This window comes from Onychomys torridus, chromosome 9 (genome assembly GCF_903995425.1).
Source record: "Onychomys torridus chromosome 9, mOncTor1.1, whole genome shotgun sequence".
NCBI lineage: Eukaryota > Metazoa > Chordata > Mammalia > Rodentia > Cricetidae > Onychomys > Onychomys torridus.
In genome coordinates, this window is record NC_050451.1 from 27016443 (window position 1) to 27039540 (window position 23098).

The 23098-nt window shown below is 38.6% G+C and overlaps 1 protein-coding gene across 5 annotated transcripts in view; it reads left to right on the top strand.

The window, feature by feature from the left end:
- Positions 1-23098, top strand: part of Cfap20dc (CFAP20 domain containing) — a 255472-nt gene that overhangs the window by 85209 nt on the left and 147165 nt on the right. For all 5 annotated transcript variants that reach the window (XM_036199888.1, XM_036199890.1, XM_036199889.1 and 2 more), the window contains one exon: positions 14458-14572. In XM_036199888.1, coding sequence (XP_036055781.1) covers positions 14458-14572 — 115 coding nt within the window. The remainder of the gene's footprint in view (positions 1-14457; positions 14573-23098) is intronic.

Below are 23098 nucleotides of genomic sequence, written 5' to 3' on the forward strand. Positions count from 1 at the left end.
TGTCTCTTTGCAGCTGTTGTTCCTTTCTCATTAGCATTTAGAAAATTTAAAGTTAATAAGGCATTATGCAATTTGTCTCTGGGGGTCTTTATTACTTTTGCTTGTTTAGCATTTCTTATAAAGTGCAATTTGATCTTTCTGTAACTGCTTGGCCTGTTGGATTATGTGGTATACCTATAATATGCTTTATATTATAATAAGCAAAAAAACTGTTTCATTTTACTAGAGACATATGTTGGAGCATTGTTAGTCTTAATTTGTAGAGGTATTCCCATGATGGCCATGACTTCTAATAGATGTGTAATTACAGAATTGACCTTTTCTGAACTCAAAGCAGTTGTCCATTAAAAATTCTGAATATATATCTATGGTATGGTATACATATTGTAATTTTCCAAATTCTGCAAAATGAAACACATCCATCTGCCAAATTTCATTTCTTTGAGTACTCTTCAGATTATCCCTACAGGTAGTGGAGTTTGATTATACAAGGAACAAGTAGGACATTTTCTTATAATTTCTTCAACTTCTTGCCAAATGATGGAAAAATCCTTTTTCAAACTCTTGCTATTGACATGGTGTCTTTTATGAAACTCTGAGGCCTCCAGCACATTTCCTACTAGGAACTTACCAATTTCATCATAGAGGGCGTGGTAGACTCATATGGGATCTAATATGTGTTATATATATGGAATGATTCCTGTTCCTGACTGTATCCTGTAACTATATAAATAGCAAAGCTAATTCAGATTCAACATATGTTCAGAGGTTTCAATGTGTAAAACAACTCTTTCTGCACATTGAGAGTCAGTACCTGTGTTAAAAGATTCTGTAAAATCCATCAATACCATGAGAATAGCATATAATTCTGACTTTTGGACAGAATCTTCAGGGGTTTGAGCCACTTTACTTAAATTTCCTGTTTTGTAATCTGCCTTTTCTCATTTATTTGTGTGAGCATAGAATGTGGGGACTATGGTTATTGGTGTTCCCCATACAATGTGAGGAAGGACTCAACTGGCTCTTTTTATGAATTGAAATTTCTTGCTTTGGGGATATTTGTTGTTAATCTCTCCCACAAAATTACTGCAAGCTCTCTGCCAGTATTCATTTTTTGCCCAAAAAGAGGAAATTTCAGCATTAGTAAAGGGTACTACAATTTCTGTTGGGTCCATTCTTGTCAATTGATAAAGTCTTAATTATCTTTTAGAATCAACTCAAAAACTTTTTCCACATATGTCCTTAATTTTTTACCCTCTTTGTATAGGAGAAATGTCCATTCTAAGATAATATCTTCCCTCTGCATTAAAATCTCTGTAGCGGAATGCATAGAGGGTTATATAATCAGAATGCAATCAAGCTCTGGATCCAAGTGATCCACATGTGCATCCTAGAATTTCTTTTCCACCAAAACAAATTCTCTCTCAGGTCTTGCTGCTAACTCTCTCAGACTATATAAGTCTTTGTCACCTTTTAAGGTTTGAAACAAATTACTTAGTTCTTAAGTTGTTACTCCAATAGTGTGCTGTATATGGGTAAGATCTCCCAGCAATCTTTGAAAGTCATTAAGAGTCCACAATTGATCTCTCTTAATTTGTACCTTTTGGGGTTGAATTTTTTGTAGATGTACTTTATATCCTAAATGATTAATAGAATCTCCTCTTTATATTTTTTCGGGAGCAATTTGTAATCCCCAGCAAGGCAAAACTTTCTTTACATCTTTAAACATTTTGTTCTAAAGTGTCTATATTTGAATCATCTAACAAGATATCATTCATATAATGGTAAATTATAGATTGAAGAAACTGTACACAAATTATTTCCAATGGCTGTCATAGAAAATATTGGCACAGGATAGGGCTGTTTAGCATCCATTGTGGGAGAACCTTCCATTGATATCTTTTAACAGGCTGAAATTATTATAAGTAGGCACCATGAAGTCAGAATTTTCCCTATCCCTTTCTTCTAGTAGTGTAGTGAAGAAACAGTCTTTTAAATCAATAACCATAATAGGTCATCCTTTAGGTAACAGAAAGGGCAAAGGAATTCTAGGCTGTAGAAAATTCATCAGCTGAATTACTTTATTTATGACTCTCAAATCTGTTAGCATTCTCCATTTTCCAGATTACTTTTTAGTAACAAATACAGGACAATTCCAAGAACTGTTTGATTCTTCAATATGGTGAGCATTTAGCTGCTCCTGTACCAGCTGTTCTAAGGCCTGTAATTTTTCTGATGTCAAAGGCCATTGTTCTACCTAGATAGGTATATCAGTTAACCATTTTAAAGGTAGGGCTGTTTGTATTTCTGAAAGATCAACAGCTGTTGTTTCCCTGGTTTTGTGTACCCTGAATGGTCAGTGACTATTCTTTATAATACCTTTTAATACTTTTTCCAGAAATATACGTTGGTCTATGATTTGTTTCTGAGACTGGAGGAATATTAATCTGAATATTCCACTACTGTGACAAATCACATCCCTATAAATTCATTGCTATATTAGCCACATATGGCTTCAATTTTCCTGTCTGTCTTTCAAACCCTATACATTCGACCCATCTTGTACTTAGTTTTACCTGCGATAAGGTTCTGACCCCTAATAACATTACTCCTGGAGAGGCCAATTTGGATGCCATGATTCTAGTGTAATTATACTTACATCTGCCCCTGTGTTCAGAAGACCTTCAGTTACAAAGTCATTTATTGATACTCTTAGCCTTGGTCTGTGATCATTTATTGAAGTCTTCCAAAATATTCATTTTATGGTTTCTCCTGGAACTTTTGTTTAATTTCTAAAGCTATTGTATCATCCACAGAAGTGTTGTTTTTTTCCATAGGCATTAGGTCCTTTAATTGATCCGGGGATAAGTTTCCCCCATGGTGACAGGGAATGACTAAACCAAGTTTGGCATGGGGGCCTGCAAGAGGCTGCTTAATGCATTTCCCAATGGTAAAGTGTTGCCCTGCTTATCCCTTGTTGATCTGCACTCACTGGTCCAATGTCAGTCAGCCTTTTTTTTTTTTTGCATAATTCAAAGGGTTGGGACCTTCTGTTTGCATCATCCCTAGAAGAAGCATTGTTTCTAGGAACACCCTGCCTACAGTTTTTCCGAAATGACCTTGTTTACCACAATTAAAACATTTGACATTTCAGTTTTTCCTTATGCCTTTAGAAATCACCTCTTCTACCCAAGAATTATCATAGTCAAGAGATTAAATATTGACTGTGTGTTGGAACTATTCTTCTCTGGGTGCTGATCTGACATTGAATGGCCCAGTTATCCTTTTGTGTTGTAAATTAGCACTTTCAAAAGCCAAAGATTGAATTGAAAGTGCTTGCCATGTAAACATGAAGACCTGAATCTGACCCGCAGCACCCATAGGAAAGACCAAGTGTGGTGGTGTGCATGTGTAACACCAATACTAGTGAAGCAGACACAGATAGAGACTTGATAATCAGCTAGCATGTTGTAATTAGTGAATCCTGCATCCCAGTGAGAGATCCTATTTCATAAACCAAGGTAGACAGTTGAGGAACAACACCCAATGTTGACCACTGACCTCTATATGCATGTGCACATGTGCACTTGCACCCTCAGAATACACACACACACACACACACACACACACGCGCGCGCGCGCGTGTGTGTGTGTGTGCATACATGCAAATGTGAAAATGTGCAGTATCAGTCACAGGGGAATTAATAGCATCAAAAACATGTGGAAATGTAGAGCCGGGTGGTGGTGGCACACAACTTTAATCCCAGCACTCAGGAGGCGGAGGCAGGTGGATCTCTGTGAGTTCAAAGCCAGCCTCGTGTACCAAGTGAGTTCCAGGAAAGGCACAAAGCTACACAGAGAAACCCTGTCTTGAAAAACAAAAAAAACCAGACACACACAAATATGAAAATGTAGAAACACTGCAGTAGCTTAGAAAAGCTGTGTCTGTCAGGTGCTCAACAATCTCATTGCTACTTATTTACCAAGAAGATGAAAGTACATGTCCACTGGCAGGTACCACAGGCATATCCACACAGGTTTGATTTACTAAAAATCAAAACTGAAATCAGTCCAGATATTCATCTGTAGGAAAATAGATAAAATGTCTGATTCCCCAACAGAATTCAGCAATTTAAAAGATCTACTGATATTTGGTCAGTGTGGATGGATCTTCATATTAAGTGAAAGAATCAAACACAAGAGTCTGTTCTGCACAGTTCATCCTATAAGAAGTGAGCAGCAAATGGAAATTATCTAAGATGATAGAAATGGGAAGCATAACTACTCACAGGCTGAGAATTGCCTAAAGGGGACCATTCTAGGGTAATGGCTATAATTTCATTGGAGTGGCATTTAAACTAATTTATACAGTTACCAGAATACACTAAAATTTGTGTTTCAATTATATAAATTTTACCCTAATAAGGAAATAACAAAGGCTGGGGAACCGGCTCAGTGGTTAAGAGAAACAAAGTTTGCTGCTCTTTCAGAGAACCAAAGTTTGATTCCCAGCACTCATGCCAGGCGCTTCACAATGTCCTCACCAACTACAGATCCAGAGGACCCAGTGCCCTCCACTGGCCTCTGTGGACACTGCACTCATGTGCACACATTCAGCACACAAAGACACTCATACACATAAATAAAAATAATGGCAATAAATAAATAGACCAGACACTATTTTGATAACTATCCACAATGAAGAGTAGAGTTTTGGCTGTATAATAGCTCTCTGCTTTGAACAATAAGCTTATAAACCTTGGCATGATGGCCTTGTATGATTGGACCTTGCCTAAGCCTTCTACCTCCCGCCCCTGCCTTCCTCTCAGGTCCATACCATGCTATTGCTACTGTCTGAAGTAAGTAAATTCCTGGTATCTTATTTAGAATCTTGCTTATGTTCTTCATTACATTTTTTTATAACTTACTTTTTTTCTCTTTATACTTTTTCACTAGCAAAGAAGTTCCAAGAGACTGAAAACTTTGCCCTTCTCACCTTTGCATCACTGATTTATTCCCAGAACATTACCTGGCACAGTACTTATTGAATGTGTCAATAAATACATGAATATTCATGTCATTCCATATGCCATTGCAGTGTTTGGACTTCAATCCTTAATTATTTAGGCAATTTCATTGTTTCTTCTTTGCAAGCAAAAAAGACCTTGAAACTGGGTCACAAGAACTTTTGGTTCACAGCCCCACTTTTTGCTCCTTCTCCATTGCAGTCTTTGTATTTTCCATTTCTTCCCCAGAACAGCTTACCAGAGACGTCACTGAGTAGTATCCCTGATGATAACATTTGATCTACTAAACATACTCAGTCCTCGTATCTGTTTTCTTCCTGTTCCTGACAGAATAGCTCACAAAGACAGCTTGAGGGAGGGGGTAATATTTAATTTGTGATTTCAGAAGGTTTTTCTACCAAGGCAGGGAAGATGTGGCAGAGAAGCCAGCCCACTTCACCTCATGGTGGGCCAGGAAGTAGAGACTGCTGAGTTTCTGTTGGACTCCACCTTGGTCTGTGTTCCTCAGCCAGGCCCCAGCCCACATTCAGAGCAAGTCCTTCCCTCTCAGTTGAGACTCTTTAGAAATGTTCTCACACCCACATGCCTCAGTGTTCTAGGCGATTCTCTAGTAGACACTGTGGTTGATCTTCAAACTCTTCTACACCATGAGAAAGGCTTTTAGGGCTACCCACCAAGTGGTGATTTTGTTTTTAAAACACGTATGTTGCTATACTACTACAATATGTAACATTCACAAAAACGACATTTAAAAGAATGAGATTGAATTTTTTTATTATATTTGTGTTTTAATTTTATACATCATCCATGGGTTCCCTTGTCCTCCCCCCTCCTGCCCCCACTCCTACCTTCCCCCCAGCTCCTCCCCTCCATTCCCATCTCCTCCAGGGCCAAGACTAGCCTGGGGATTCATTTAAACCTGGTGGACTCAGTACAGGCAGGTCAGATCCCCTCCTTCCAGGCTGAGCAAAGTGTCCCTGTGTAAGCACAAGGTTCCAAACAGCCAGCTCATTCACTAAGGACAGGTCCCAGTCCCACAGCCTGGGTGCCTCCCAAACAGTTCAAGCTATTCAATTGTCTCACTTATCCAGAGGGCCTGTTCCAGCTGGGGGCTCCACAGACTTTGGTTCATAATTCATGTGCTTCCATTTGTTTGGCTATTTGTCCCTGTGCTTTTCCAATCTTGGTCTCAACAATTCATGTTCTAACAGTCCCTCCTCTTTCTCGACAATTGGACACCTGGAGCTCCACCTGGGGCCTGGCCAAGGATCTCTGCATCCACTTCTATCAGTTATTGGATGAGAGTTCCAGCATGACCGTTAGCATGTTTGGCCATCTGATCACCAGACTAGGTCAGATCAGGCTTTCTCTCGATCATTGCCAGGAGTCTACAGTGGATGTATCATTGTGGATTTCTGGGGACCTCCCTAGCACTTTGCTTCTTCCTGTTCTCATGTGGTCTTCATTTATCATGGTCTGTTATTCCTTGTTCTCCTTTTCTGTTCTTGATCCAGCTGGGATCTCCTGCTCCCCTAAGCTCTCTTTCCCTCAAAGCTTGCTCTTCATTACTCCCACTGTTGTCCAGGTTGTTCGTGTAGATCTCATCCATTTCTCTGTCATTGGGTGATCCCTGTGTCTTTCCTAGGGTCCCGTTTTCTAGGTAGCCTCCCTGGAATTGTGTAGCAGTCTAGTCATCTTTGTTTTACATCTAGTATCCTCCTATGAGTGAGTACATACCATGTTCATCCTTCTGAGTCTCGGTTACCTCACTCAGGATGATTTTTTTCTAGATCCCTCCATTTGCCTGCAAACCTTTGTTTTTCTCTGCTGAGTAGTACTCCATTGTGTATATGTACCATATTTTCTTTATCCATTCTTCAGTTGAAGGGCATCTAGGTTGTTTCCAGGTTCTGGCTATTATAAACAATGCTGATAGGAACATAGCTGAGCAAATGCACTTGGGGTATGATTGAGAATTCCTTGGGTATATTCCCAAAAGTGCTACAGCTGGGTCTTGGGGGAGATGGATTCCCAGTTTTCTAAGGAAGTGCCATATTGATTTCCAAAGTGGCTGTACAAGCTTGCATTCCCACCAGCAGTGGAGGAGAGTTCCCCTTGCTCCACATCCTCTCCAGCATAAGCTGTCTTCTGTGCTTTTGATCTTAGCCATTCTGACAGGTGTAAGGTGGTATCTCAGAGTTGTTTTGATTTGCATTTCCTGGATAATTAGGGATGTTGAGCAATTCCTTAAATGTCTTTCAGCCATTTGAACTTCCTCTGTGGAGAATTCTCTGTTTAATTCTATAGCCCATTTCTTAATTGAACTATTGGGCATTTTGATGTCTAATTTCTTGAGTTCTTTATATATTCTGGATATCAGCCCTCTGTCAGATGTGGGGTTGGTGAAGACCTTTTCCCATTCTGTAGGCTGTCATTTTGTCTTGTTGACCGTGTCCTTTGCTGTACAAAAGCTTCTCAGTTTCAACAGGACCCACTGATTGATTGTTTCTCTCAATGTCTGTGCTACTGGTGTTATATTTAGAAAGTGATCTCTGTTGCCAATGCATTCAAGAGTACTTCCTAATTTCTCTTCTATCAGGTTCAGTGTAACTGGATTTATGTTGAGGTCTTTGATACACTTGGACTTAAGTTTTGTGCATGGTGACAGATATGGATATATTTGCAGCCTTCTACATGTTGACATCCAGTTATGCCAGCACCACTTGTTGAAGATGCTTTCTTTTTTCCATTGTACATTTTTGGCTTCTTTGTCAAAAATCATATGTTCATAGTTGTGCAGGTTAATGTCAGGGTCTTCAGTTCAATTCCATTGGTCCACATGCCAGTTTTTATGCCAGTACCAAGCTGTTTTTATTACGGTAGCTCTATAGTAGAGCTTCAGGTTGGGGATTGTGATGCCTCCAGAGGTCGTTTTATTGTACAGGATTCTTTTGGCTATCCTGGGTTTTTTGTTTTTCCATATGAAGTTGAGTATTATTCTTTCCAGGTCTGTGAAGAATTGTGTTGGTAATTTGATGGGGATTGCGTTGAATTTGTGGATTGCTTTTGGTAAGATCCCCATTTTTACTATGCTAATCCTGTGTATCCATGAGCATGGGAAATCTTCGCATTTTCTGACATCTTCTTCAATTTCTTTTTTCAGGGACTTAAAATTTTTTGTCGTATAGGTCCTTCACATGCTTAGAGTAACCCCAAGGTATTTTATATCATTTGTGACTATTGTGATTTATCTCTGGTTTCCTTCTCAGCCTGTTTATCTATTGTATATAAGGGGGCTACTGATTTGTTTTTTGAGTTGATCTTGTATCCTGCTATGTTGCTGAACGTGTTTATAAGCTGTATCAATTCCTTGGTTGAATTTTGGGAGTCACTCATGTATACTATCATGTCATCTGCAAATAGGGGAAGCTTGACTTCTTCCTTTCCAATTTGTATCCCCTTAATCTCCTTATGTTGTCTTATTGCTCTGGCTAGAACTTCAAGCACTATATTGAATAAGTATGAGGAGAGGGGACGGCCTTGCCTTGTTCCTGATTTCAGTGGTATTGCTTTGAGATTCTCTCCATTGAATTTGATGTTGGCTGTTGGCTTGATGTAGATTGCCTTTATTATGTTTAGGTATGTTCCCTGTATTCCTGATTGCTCCATGACCTTTATCATGAAGGGGTGTTGGATTTTGTCAAATGCCTTTTCTGCGTCTAGTGAGATGATCATGTGGTATTTTTCTTTGAGTTTGCTTATACAGTGTATTACATTGACGGACTTTCGTATGTTGAACCACCCTTGCATCCCTGGGTTGAAGCCTACTTGATCATGGTGGATAATTGTTTTGATGTGTTCTTGGAGTCTGTTTGCCAGTATTTTATTGAGTATTTTTGCATTGGTGTTCATGAGGGAGATCAGTCTGTAGTTGTCTTTCTTTGTTGCATCTTTGTTTGTTTTAGGAATCAGGATAATTGTAGCCTCGTAGAAGGAGTTTGGTAATATTCCTTCTGCTTCTATTGTGTGGAACAACTTAAAAAGTATTTGTATTAAGTCTTCTTTGAAGATCTGGTAGAATTCTGCACTGAAACCATCTGGTCCTGGGCATTTTTTGGTTGGGAGACTTTTAATGACTGATTCAATTTCCTTAGGGGTTATTGGACTATTTAAATGGTTTATCAGGTCTTGATTTTACTTAGGTATGTGGTACCTATCCAAAAAATTATCCATTTCTTTTAGATTTTCCAGTTTTGTGGAGTAGAGGTTTTTGAAGTATGACCTAATGATTCTCCAGATTTCTTCATTGTCTGTTGTCTGTCCCCCTTTTCATTTCTGATTTTGTTAATTTGGATGTTCTCTCTGTGTCTTTTGGTTAGTTTGGATAAGGGCTTGTCTATCTTGTTGATCTTCTCAAAGAACCAACTCTCTGTTTCATTTATCCTTTGTATTCTCTTTGTTTCTATTTTATTGATTTCAGCTTTCAATTTGTTAATTTCCTGGCATCTGTTCCTCCTGGGAGACTTTGCTTCTTCCTGTTCAAGAGCTTTCAGGTGTGCTGTCAAGTCACTAGTGTGAAATTTCTCTAACTTCTTTATGTGGGCATTTAGTGCTATGAATTTTCCTCTTAGCACTGCTTTCATAGTGTCCCTTAAGTTTTAGTATGTGGTGTATTCATTTTCATTGATCTCTACGAAGTTTTAATTTCTTTCTTTATTTCATCCTTAACCCATTGGTGATTCAGTTGGGCATTATTCAGTTTCCATGAGATTGTACGTTTTCTATAGTTTTTATTGTTGTTGAAATCTAACTGTATGCCTTGGTGGTCTCAAGGAACACAGGAGGTTATTCCAATTGTTTTGTATCTGTTGAGATTTGCTTTGTGGCCAAGTATGTAGTCGATTTTAGAGAAGGTTCCATGGGGTGCTGAGAAGAAGGTATATTCTTTTTTGTTCGGGTGGAATGTTCTATAGATACAGATTAAGTCCGTTTAAGTCATAACATCGGTTAAGTCCATTATGTCTCCGTTAAGTTTAAATTTGGTAGATCAGTTCAGAGGTGAAAGTGGGGTGTTGAAGTCTCCCACTATTAATGTGTGGGGTTTTATATGTGATTTAAGCTTTAGTAATGTTTCTTTGACATATGTGGGCGCCCTTGTGTTTGGGGCATAAATGTTCAGAATTGAGACTTCATCTTGGTGAATCTTTCCTGTGCTGAGTATGTAATGTCCTTCATCATCTCTTTTGATTGATTTTAGTTTGAAGTCTTTTTTGCTGGATATTAGGATGGCTTCACCAGATTGCTTCTTAAGACCATTTGATTAGAAAGTCTTTTCCCAGCCTTTTATTCTTAAGAGGTGTCTATCTTTGAATTTGAGGTGTGTTTCTTGTATGCAGCAGAAAGATGGGTCCTGTTTTCGTGTCCATTATATTAGTCTGTGTTTTTTTATAGGTGGATTAAGTCCATTGATATTAAGGGATATTAATAACCAGTGATTGTTTGTTCCTGTTGTTATTTTTATTTTTTGGTGGTAGTGTGAGTGTACTTCTCTTCTTTGGGGTTTACTGCTGTGGTGTTGTCTATTACCTGTGTTTTCATGGGTGTATCTGACTTCCTTAGGTTGGAATTTTCCTTCTAGTACTTTCTGTAGTGCTGGGTTTGTGGATAAGTATTGTTTAAATCTGGTTTTGTCTTGAAAGGCCTTGTTCACTCCATCTATGATGACTGAAAGATTTGCTGGGTATATTAGTCTAGGCTGGCATCCATGATCTCTTAGTGTCTGCATTATATCTGTCCAAGTCCTTCTGGCTTTCAAAGTCTCCATTGAGAAATTAGATGTTATTCTGATGGGTTTGCCTCTGTAAGTCACTTGGCCTTTTTCCTTTGCTGCCCTTAATATTCTTTCTTTTTTCTGTACATTTAATTGTTTATTATGTGGCGAGAGGACTTTTTTGGGGGATCTAGTCTGTTTGGTGTTCTATAGGCTTCTTGTATCTTCATAGGCATTTCCTTCTTTAAGTTCGGAAAGTTTTCTTCTATGATCTTGTTAAATATATTTTCTGTGCCTTTGAGTTGGTATTCTTCTCCTTCCTCTATCCCTATTATTCATAGGTTTGGCCTTTTCTTGGTGTCCCAATTTTTAGACATTTTGGGTTATGACTTTGTTGGTTTTAGTGTTTTCTTTGTCTGATGAATCTATTTCTTCTAACATATCTTCAACACCAGAGATCCTCTCTTCCATCTCTTGCATTCTGTTGGTTATACTTGCATCTGAAGTTCCTGTTCATGTACTCAGATTTTCTATTTCCAGCATTCCTTCTGCTTGTGTCTTCTTCATTTTTTCTATTTCCCTCTTCAGGTCTTGGACTGTTTCCCTTGTCTGTTTCGTTGCTTTTTCATGATTTTCTTTCAGGGACTTATTGTTTTCTTCTGCTTTATTTGTCCTTTCCTCTATTTTTTTATAGCATTTTTCCCATTTTTGGTTTGTCTGTTCCTCCACTTTATTTTTTATTTCTTCTATATAAGGCTCAAGCCTCTTCATGATGTTACTTATAAGGTTGTTTTCTTCTGCTTTATTTTTCCTTTCCTCTAGTTTTTTATAGCGTTCTTCCAATTTTTTGTTTGTCTGTTTCTCCACTTTATTTTTTATTTCTTCTATATAAGGCTCAAGCCTCTTCATGATGTTACTTATAAGGTTGTTTTCTTCTGCTTTATTTGCCCTTTCCTCTAGTTTTTTATAGCGTTCTTCCAATTTTTTGTTTGTCTGTTCCTCCACTTTATTTTTTATTTCTTCTATATAAGGCTCAAGCCTCTTCATGATGTTACTTATAAGGTTGTTTTCTTCTGCTTCTTCCATTCTGTGATGTTCAGGTCTAGCTGTTGGAGAAGGGCTAAGTTCTTGTGATGCTGTTGTATTGCTCTTTATTTTGTTGTATGTACTTCTGCTTTGATGTCTGCCCTTCTCCTTGTGGATTTGTTCTTGGTCTTATCAGTGCACTTGGTCCAGACAGAGCTGACAGATTGAGGCTCTGGGCTGGATGGGAGCTCTGGTCCAGATGAGAGTTCTGGCCAGATGGGAGCTGGGGGCTGGACTCTGAGTCTCAAGAAGTCCCTCGGGTCTCCTTATCTTGTCCAGATGGGAGCTCCTCTTGTCCAGATGGGAGTTCCAGGGCAGGATGGAAGCTCTGGTCCAGGTGGGAGTTCCTGGGCGGATGGTAGCTGGGGGCTCTGGTCCAGATGGGAGTTCCGGGGCAGATGGGAGCTGGGCGCTGGTCTCTTAGTCTCAGGAAGAGGCTGGGGTCTCGGGCAGATGGGTGTGGGGGCAGGGTGTGGAGATTGCAGGTTCTGCCTGCAGTCTTGGAAAAGGGGAGCCTTCCCGCAGGGCCCACCAAATGGCCAAAATCTGTGGCCAAGTTGGGCAGGTCTTCCCGGGATGGCTGGTGCCCAAGGGTGGGACCCAGAGGCGGGTGCCTCTCTGACTATAACCCCAGACACTCACCTCAAGATGGAATTTTTTTAAATATTTATTTTGGCACCTCAGGTTAGTTGTGTACAGCTGAAGTGAAGGAGAGACCACATTTAACATTGAAGTGAAAGAATACACAAGTGTTAATGCAGTTTAATTTTAACTTTAATTTTAATTTTAATTGATGACAACTTGAAAACTTTTTCATTTTTCAGTTAAATGATGCTATTATTTAGTGAAAGAGGAATGAATTTTTTTCTTTTTTGGTCTGAAGTATACTCTGAAATCATCTCATAGTATTTTTAATGCTAGCTATTTTCCCACAGGATATAGAGACTATTTTGCAGTCTAAGCACTTTATAAGTAGTAATGAGATTATTGGTATTTTATACGTAATAATGGGATTATAGGTATGCTGTGGGATGTTCTGTATGTCAAATGTGTTGCTCTGATTGGTTAAAATAAAGTGCTGATTGGCCAGTAGTCAGGCAGGAAGGATAAGGTAGGCGGGACAAGGAAGAGGACAAGGCGGGGAACAGGAAGGCTGGGGGGAGAGACTGCCAGCTGTGGCCATGACAAGATGTAAGGTACTGGTAAGCCATGAGCCACATGACAAAGTATAGATTAATAAAAATGGGCTAAATATAAGAGTAAGAGCTAGACAATGGTAGGCCTGAGCTAATGGCCAAGCAGTTTAAATAATATAAGTGTTTGTATGATTATTTTATACGTGGGTTGTGGGACTGCAGGGTCTTGGTGGCACCTGGAGAGAAGCTCTCCAACTACATAGGTATTTTATAGGTAATAATGAGGTTAGAAAAGTAAGGAATGGGAAGCATAAAAGAACTATAGAATTGACTATGTTGGGATTTTTCTTTGTTTTTGTTGTTTTGTTGTGTTTTGTTTTGTTGTGAGACAGGGTCTCATCTAGCACTGTCAGAGTTGGACTGTCTATGTAGATAAGCATCAAACACACTTAAATCTATCTGCTTCTGCCTCCCAAATACTGGGATTAATGGTGTGCCCCATCATGCCTGACAAAAAACACTATGTTGATTTTTTAAAAATAATTACACTATAAATATTAATAATAGATTTTTTAAATGAAATGCCTCCTTGAGGAATTGACACTTATTGAAGAGTGGGCATGTAATAATACATCCATAGAGAAGTTGCTAACATGAGGGAAGCCATTTATTTTAAGATAAAAAGAGAGGTTTTAAGAAAGCATCATGGCGGCACAGCAGCAGAGACAGTGTGTGGATTTTCAGCCTGGTGTGTTACCTTTGAGACATAAAGAAGCAGAATATAAAAATGAACCTCTCTCAGTTTGAAGCAAACCTAATCTTTGTTATCATGGCCATGGTCTAAATCTATTAAAGATGTTCAGATTTGGTGTCCTTGGTATCACTGTGTGGTGACCTGAATAGTGAGCAATAAACTTGTGTTTTAAAATTCAAGTTGGAAAATATGTGCTTAGGAAGTGAAACTGACAGTTAGTGCTTCATGTCTGTCTTTACAAAGACTATGAGCCTATATAAAATGACAGGTGCACTTTTAGGGGGAGAAACCCATAATGTTTTCCTGTTTAGTAGCTGACAGTGTGTCCCAAGGTAACACCAGCTTACAGGGCTGGAATAAGCATGGTTATTAAAGGCTAGCGGTTTCTAGGTTCATACAAATTGAATTTTTTTCATAGGCTGGAGAACTGTGGAAATCTAGTGTAGAGTGATAAAATAAATTAGCATACTAAGTGAATTTACACATTCAGGCCTGTGAGCAATTTGAATTTAAGAAAGAAATTTTATTACTTCTTGAAAGAAAATGACAACTCTTCAATTCTGTGTTCAAACTCCATGTTGGAAAAGGCTTATTTGATGAATTATATCATTTTGATGATTATCCAAAGAAATGTATTTTAAATTCATGGGAATCTTTCTTCTTTCTTGTCTTTTTCTTTTTCAGAATTACTGATTTAGGAAACATCAAAAGAAGATTGTATTTATCAACAGTCCATAAGGAAGTGTCCTCAACCCCTCTTCACGCAAAAATCCCACTCTTCATGATCAAGCGTAAAATTGTAAGTATCATATGAATGTTGCCTAAAATAGGATTGAATTTAATTCCCAAGATATTCATTTTGGGACTTTTCTGTGTATAAGGCCTTTTGTTAGGTACCATGATGCTTTAAAAGTGAATAAAACATATACCCTTCCTCCCTGCCCCTTGACATCTACCAGGTAAAGAGTACTATTTGAATACAGTGTCACCAAAGCTAGAAGGAAGCACATTGGAAGGAGAGCCCACCAGCTCTGTAAAAGGGATATTATTGTTGGCCAGCTGCAGGCTTCATGCGGGGGACAGCAGTGGGTGGATTTGGAAAACGTGTAAACAGGGAGACACAGAAGACGTAGCACCCCAGACAAAGGGACAACATGGGCAGAAGCTTGGAGGCTGGAAGTGGTACATCTCTCAGCAACACAGGCTAGTCATCACTATCATCAGATTTAAAACAGCTGAAGAAGCATAGTAGCTCAGCACAGAAGCCTGGCACAGCGGAAGACTTGACCTGGTGACTTCAGAAGGATCTGCTTGGTTGACTAGACTTTCTCAGGCTTTGGTCAATCTGAGTTTTATTTTAATGGTATTGCTCACAGTACCATGTTTGTGTACCACCTGTTCTAGAACATGCTTAATTCTTTATGTTAAATTGACCTACTATTTTGTTTTGGTTTGGTTTAGTTTTTGTTTGTTTGTTTGTTTTTCAAGACAGGTTTTCTCTGTGTAGCTTTGGAGCCTTTCCAGGAACTCACTTTGTAGACCAGGCTGGGCTTGAACTCACAGAGATTCGCCTGCCTCAGCCTCCCAAGTGCTGAGATTAAATGCATGTACCACCACCGCCCGGCTAACCCACTTTATTTTTTTAACTTCAATTTATTTTAAAAGAAAGCTTCATGCAAGTTGTATAAACAGAAAAGTTAGTACAATCTTCCAAAAAAAAAAGTGAATAGGGCTGGGGAGATGGCTCAGTGGATAAATGCTCACTACTTAAGCATGAAGATTGGAGTTTAAATCCCCAGAACCCAGGTTAAAGCTAAGCAAGTGTTGCAGCCACTTGGAATCCCAACATTCAGGAGGCAGAAACAGAGGGTGGGAGTCTCTGGGGCCAGCTGACTCATCAGAATTGCTGAGCTCTGGGTTCAGCAAGTGACCCTGTCTTGATTAATAAAGAGCAATCAAGAAAGACAACAAATGTCAACTTCAGGCCTCCACACACATACATTGGGATGGAAAAGAGGAACTCATTAAAGGTGTGGAAGCTGGGCTGTAGATATGTGATGCAGAGCTTGCCTTGTATGCATTAGACTCTGAGTTTTATCCCTACCACCACAAAACACACAAAAAAAAGAAAGGCTTTTGGACCAGAAAAGGAAAACAGTTCTGTGGTTGGAGGAAATTGTTTTGATAGTGAGATCTACAATGATTTGAATAGGTAGAACGTGAAAATAATGTAACCATTTGCTGTAATTTGAGCTAGAATTCATGAGGACTGGGTGGTAGCAATAGAAGAATAGATGTGAAGCAACCTGAGGTTCATGTATCTAAATGAACTGAGACACATGTACATAGGGTACATGCAGATATATGGTGCCCTTTCCTCTGCAAAAGTAAAAACAAGAACTAGGGTTGAGACACTTGCTGTGTTTTTAAATGTGTGTGTATGTGTGTTTATATATAATTTAAATGTATACATAATGCAAATACTTTGTACAGCTTAAAGATAGGTCATTCCTGGACATGTGTACATATGAGCAAAGCCAAATGAATTCAATAGGATGTATATGTCTGTGTGTATATATGTATGTATGCTACATATATATATATAAATTAATATACATAATATGTAAATAAATTTGTAAAATAAATATAGAAATGTATTTCTATAAATATAATATTTATAGAATAGATGGGAATTAAGTAATTTGGGAGGGGGATACAGTAGTTGGGAAATGGAGGGGTTAATCATGTAGATATAGTGCTCATGTATGAAATTCTCAAAAATTAATAAAACTAATATTAAATAATAATAATAATAATAATAATAATAAATAAAACTAAATATTGCTATTCTGATGCCAGGCAGTGGTGGCACATGCCTGTAATCCCAGCACTCAGGAGGCAGAGGCAGGTGGATCTCTGTGAGTTCGAGGCTGTCCTGGTCTACAGAGCTAGTCCAGGACAGGCTCCAAAGCTACAGCGAAACCCTGTCTCAAAAAACAAAAAAAAAAAAAATACAGACAATATGAAGCATATAAAGTATATATACTACAAAATTGTTGGGATTTACAATTTTTTTTTTCGAGACAGGGTTTCTCTGTGTAGCTTTGCGCCTTTCCTGGAACTCAATTGGTAGCCCAGGCTGGCCTGGAACTCATAGAGATCCACCTGCCTCTGCCTCCCGAGTGCTGAGATTAAAGGCGTGTGCCACCGCCGCCGCTGCCACCCCACCCCCCCCCCCCCACCCCCACCCCCGCTAAGGGATTTACATATTTTAATAATAAAGTTTTTAGAAGAGTGCCTGGTAGTACAATAATCCCTGGGTAAAGATCATAGCTGCTGTTTGCACTTCAAATGCTACTTCCTATAAAGCCCATGTATTGGTCCTCTGTGGAAATGCTCATCATTTTCATTGCATTTCCCAACCCTCATAACTGTTTCATTCTGCCTTTCACTCATCTGTTTACTTGCCTGTCTTCTCCATCAGACTATTAACATGTCCTGTTGAGCTTTTAGCCCTAGTTCTTGTCAATACATGGTACAAAGTAAGTACTCATATACTTTCTGGACAGATTAACAAGTCTAATGTACTTCCTGATAAAATAATAAGGGTTTTGTAGCCAAATTATATAAGCTTTATAATGTTCTTGGTGATTTAGCAAATGTCTAGGAGTGTTCAAAAAATGCTAAGAACTTGCTTTCACTTCCCTCATTTTCCTTCAAATTCAACCGTGATGAAGCAGAAGGTTGATACACTCTCTTCCCAATGAATGTCTATTGAACTAATGTTGAGTAGTGTTTTAAGAATAGTTTTTATTCCAAGCAGTTAGAGATGCTAAGCATATCCCATTCTTGAAGCCGTGTAGCCCTTGGTCATTGTGATACTTGCCCTAGTTTTCTGCTTTTGGGGGAGGGAGCAGATTTTTTTCTATCCATTATCATTTGTATTTGTCTTGATGGTAAGCCTCAACAGAGCATTCTAAAAGCACATCAACTAACATTTAAAAGTTTGAAGATCTCATACAAAATTCCTGACTGTTGGCCTCTGGAGATACCTAAGGTTTCCTAGTCTGAGACTACTATATGCTGTGAACTTCAGTTCTTTTAGCTGATAGGCACACGAGTGCCCTGAGACCCTTCCAGTTTACTCAGCTGTCTGCCTGGGACTTCGAGGAGTCCTGGTTCAGAATAGAATTGCTGAAATGTTCACTTTTCCTGTTCTGTAGCTAAATCCTGTAGGTGCCAAAAGGCAATAAAATTAAATTCTTATAGCCAAACTGATCTGAATATTTATATATAGACCACTTTCTGTTTCAATTATCTTTAAATGTTAACCTTCCAAATTTATTTTCCATGTTATTCTTAATTATGAAGATTCACTTTAACCTTTAAGTTTCTGCAATTTATATTTTTAACTTGAGTTTTCAATGGCAAGAACAGTTTTAAAAATTAATAACCTGCCGGGCAGTGGTGGCACACGCCTTTAATCCTAGCACTCGGGAGGCAGAGCCAGAGCCAGGCAGATCTCTGTGAGTTCGAGGCCAGCCTGGGCTACCAAGTGAGCTCCAGGAAAAGGCGCAAAGCTACACAGGGAAACCCTGTCTCGAAAAACCAAAAATATTAATAACCATCACATTAAACACTAGAAGTACTCACTTAGTCAAGACTCACTGGAATCCATTTTATTTCTTCTTTACTACAACTTCTGTTAGCTGGTGATAGTGTAAAATGCACATCAGTGTCTTGCTATCAAAATGTGCTATAATGAATAGTAAATTTAATTGTTTGAATGGGAAGTTAAGTATGAGCTGTTGCTCAGAATGAATCTTTCACTAGAGATAGAGCAAAACAATGTGATAAATTACTTTTAGCAATCTTCTCACCTCTGACACCTAGTGTTTCTCATTTAAATGGATAAAATCATTCCTTAGGACTTGTACCTTCTTTAACCAAACTCTAGTGGCATATGTTACAGATTTTAATACAAGCTGGAGGTCTAGTATATTGTACCTAAAACTGCTCAAGAACTGTCTTCCTCATTTTCCTCAAACATCATGCTTCCCATTGAGCCAATGATTTTTGTTAGGGTCCTGGAAACATCCCACAAAAGACCGCCATTCACGTATGCAATCAACAAGAATATTGATTATTTTGAGAATAAAGGTACCAGCATATTGGGGTCACATGTCCTACACAAAGGCAAAATGGTACCCCAAAAGAAGCTTGCAGGCTCTTTTAAAGCACAGCTAAGTGGAGTTCCTAAGGCAGTTAGATCATTTTATCTATGATTGATTTAAGTGAATGGCAATTATGTTAGTACATTCCTAATTGGCTAGGGCTAGCAAGAGCTGGCTAAGGCTTTTCCATTTTTGGGAAAGTTTGGATGAGTTCCAGGCTATGTCATTATTTGGTTATTACCTTGAGCTGCTGTGAGGCTGGGGGCGGGGGAGGTTGGGTCAGACCTAGCATACCTTAAGCTTCTGTCTGGGGCATTAAAGATTGATTGTTCTTTGTTTGTGGATTCTTCAGAAATGTCCTACTCAGTTTCAAGAAGCAAGAACTGAGGCCTAGTTCTTAACTGAATTATTAGGAGCCTATCATGGTATTTGCCTGGCTTTCTCAATTTTGAAGTTCAGGGTTGTTTTTTTTTTTTTAAAAAAAAAAAAAACACATTTAATTTCTTTAGTGTCTCTAGTGGTATGAGACAGGAATAAAAGAGGCAGCCTTATTCAGATACAAGGTTATCTAGTTTCTTAAAATCTTCATAACCTAGTATCTACTATAATATTTATGGCATTTATTTAAGGGTTTATAACTGTTTCATCTCAAGTACACGAATGTCGGTTTTTAAATATCCTTTTTTTTCTCTCTTCCTGTAAGGCTAACAGGTATGCATTTATTTGAGGAAGGGAGAGCTACCCTCTGCTGACTTCAAATGCTTAAGTAAGCACTACTGGTTCCAAGTAGTTTAGAAACCAATGACTCAGCTCTAAGGCCAGCCTATTTTTACAGCATGTACACAGAAGGATGCTTTGGAGAATGAAATGTGGGCCTTTATTACAGGCATTCAGATTCTGGTTCTGTTGCCTTTTGGCTGCAGACCCTTAGGCCAAGTCAGTTAATTTCTCAGCACTTCAGTTTTCTTGTCAGTTAATCAGGGCCAGTTGTGGAACTGGCTAAGTAGAGTTGTTTGAACTAACTAAATGAGTTTTGTCTTAGAGCAATGCCAAGCTCATAGTGAATGCTCACTTGATATTAGCTTAAAAAATATACTGTTACTCTCCTGTTTTCTCTAAACATGAACCCATTAACTTATGCTATTGTAAATGAATGTCTGAACTGAAGTTTATTTTAATTAACAAATATTTATTAAATTATTAAATTCATGTGAATCCAAAAATTATTGACATATGGTCTTTCACAAGGATAGTATAATATTGCACAATTACTAATAGAACATGCTAAAAAACACTGTTATTGAAAGAAAATATGAGACATAGCTAGTCCAGCTGGAAATAACAGATACATCTTATCAAACTGGAAATGGTTGCAAATAATTTAACTACCTCCATAAACAAGATTTGACTCAAAAAAAAAAAACCCAAAAAAACAAAAAACAGAGTTCACTTCCTGTTGCCTTTAAATCAAGATGTAGAAATCTCAGCTCCTTCTCCAGCATCATGTCTGCTTGCATGTCACCATGTCCCACCCACCATGATGGAAACTGTAAGTTAGCCAATTAAATGTTTTCCTTTATAAGAGTTGCCATGGTCATGGTGTCTCTTCATAGCAAAAGAGACCCTAACTAAGACAGAAGTTGGTACTAGGAACTAGGTATTGTTGTGATAGGCCTGACAATGCTTTTGTTTGAAGGAATATGGACCTTGGGACCATGGATTAGAAAAACAGTTGAACACTTTACGTGCTGTTTAATGGGCCATCCTAGTAGGAACATGGAAGACAATAGTGCTAAGAGTTATTTGAACTGTGGAGGCTTAACTCAAGAGGTTTCAGAGGAGAAGAATTTTAGTATGTGGCATAGAGATTATACTTGTGATATTTTGGTGAACAATGTGGCTGCTTTTTGCCCTTGTCCAAAGAGTCTGCCTAAGGCTAAAGTGAAGAGTTTTGAAAAAATTCCATTTGTCAGAGGAAATCTCAAAGAAGCCTAGTATAGACTCTGTCCTATGGTGATTAGTGTTAACTCTAATGAAGATTTATAATGAAAAGGAGCAAGTTGAAAAAAGAAAAATACAAAATATAAAATTTAAAGAGAAAAGGAGCACCAGGAAGTAGAATGTAGCTAAATCCTCTATTCAAGGAGATAAACAGATTAAGAAATAGAATAAACGGAGTGGTGACCTCAGGGCAAGATCCCACCCAGCTAAGTTTCCAACTTGTGAAAAGGAATTAAGAAAAGGCTAGAGCCTGCTGGCTTGGTATATGCCTTTAATCCCAGCACTGGGAAGGCAGAATCAGTTTAAAGCCAGCATGTTCTGCAGAACAATTTCCAGAACAGCCATGCGTAGGCAGTGAAGGTTACTATCAAAAACAGAAAGCTGGTGAAGATATAATTGAAATCTCTGAGTTTAAGACCAGCCTGGTCTATAGAGCAAGCTTCAGGACAGCCAAACTTAGGCAGTGAAAAAAACATCATAAACAGAAAGTCAGTAAAAATGTAATTGAACAAGGAGACCATGTTCCAGGCCTAGCAATCAGCAGAACTTGGCAGCTTCAACAATGTGGTTCTGGTTTTAGAGTCAAGAAGTGACTAAGGAAAGCAACTGAGGCCAGACATGTGTCAAGGGTCCCTAAATAGATTCTTTTCTTGATTTGTTTCTCATCATGCTTGCTATTGGTATACAGGAAACTACTGACTTTTGTCTATTTTATATTCTATTACTTTGCTGAATGTGTTTATGAGTTTTACATTTTCTGGTGGCCTCTTTAGGGTCTTGTGGTGAGATATTGTGCACCCCAATAAAACTTATCTGGAGATCAGAGGACACAATCAGCCACTAGATTAGACATAGAGGTCAGAGAGTGGTGGTACACACCCTTAATCCTACTACTCAGGAGGCAGAGATCCCTTTGGATCTCTATGAGTTCAAGGCCTCAATGGGAACAGAGCCAGCAGTGGTGGCACACACTTTTAATTCCAGCACTTGGGATCTCATGTCTTTGCTTGGGAAGGACACATGCGTTTAATCCCAGGAAGTAATATGGCACGACACAGAAAGGTGTATGAGGTGAGGAAGCAGGAAATCTTCTCTTTAGACTGAGGATTTCGTAGAGGTAAGAACTACTGGCTAGCTTGCTCTGCTCTTTGATCGTTTAGCTTTCACCTCAATGTCTTTATTATTATTACTATTATTATTAAGACCTTTTAAGATTCGTGTCACAGGGTCTCTTACAAAATAGGATATTATATGCAAAAAGGTAGTTTCTTTTTCATATCTCTTTTTCCCTTTCCCTTATCACTCTAATCCTTCAAGCACAATATGGAACAAGAGTGGAAGAGGATAATCTTGTCTCATTTCTAATTTTAGTGGAACTTTAAAGTTTTTCTTTCACTTATAATAATGTTGGCTATGGGTTTGTCATAAATGTACCCTTTATTATATTATATGTATGCATGTTCCTCCTAGTCAAACTTTCTTTAGACCTTCATGCCATAGGGATGAATTATTTTGTCAAATGTCTTTCCTGCATCTACTTATTGATATGTTGTAATGGGTAGTTTTATGTCAAGTTGATATAAGTTAGAGTAATTTCTGGAGAGGGAACCTTAATTGAGAAAATTCCCCCATCAGATTGGCCTGTGGTGTATTTTCTTGACTGATGATTGATGTAGGAGGGCCCAGTTCACTGCAGGATGTGCCACCCCTGGGAAGGTGGTCCTGGGTTCTATGAGAAAGCAGGCTGAGCAAGTCATGGGGAGCAAGTCAGTAAACAGCACTCTTCCATGGCCTCAGCATTAGTTCCTGCCTCCAGGTTCCTGCCTCGAGTTTCTGCTCTGACTTCTCTGAATAACAGACTTAAAGTTGTAAGATGAAATAAACCCTTTTCTCCGCAAGCTGCTTTTGGTCATGGTGTTTTATCACAGCAGCAACCCTAATTAAGACATATGCCTTGTACTACTCTTGCATCCCTGGAAGGAAGCCCAGGTATAGTGAATGATCTTATTGATGAGTGGTTGTAATTCAGCCTGTACATGTTTTATTGAGAAGTTCTGCCACTGTGTTTATATCAGGAGACTAGCTTATAATCATATTTGTTATTGTATTCTTATCTGCTTTTGGTGTGGGTAATACTAGTTTTATAAAAC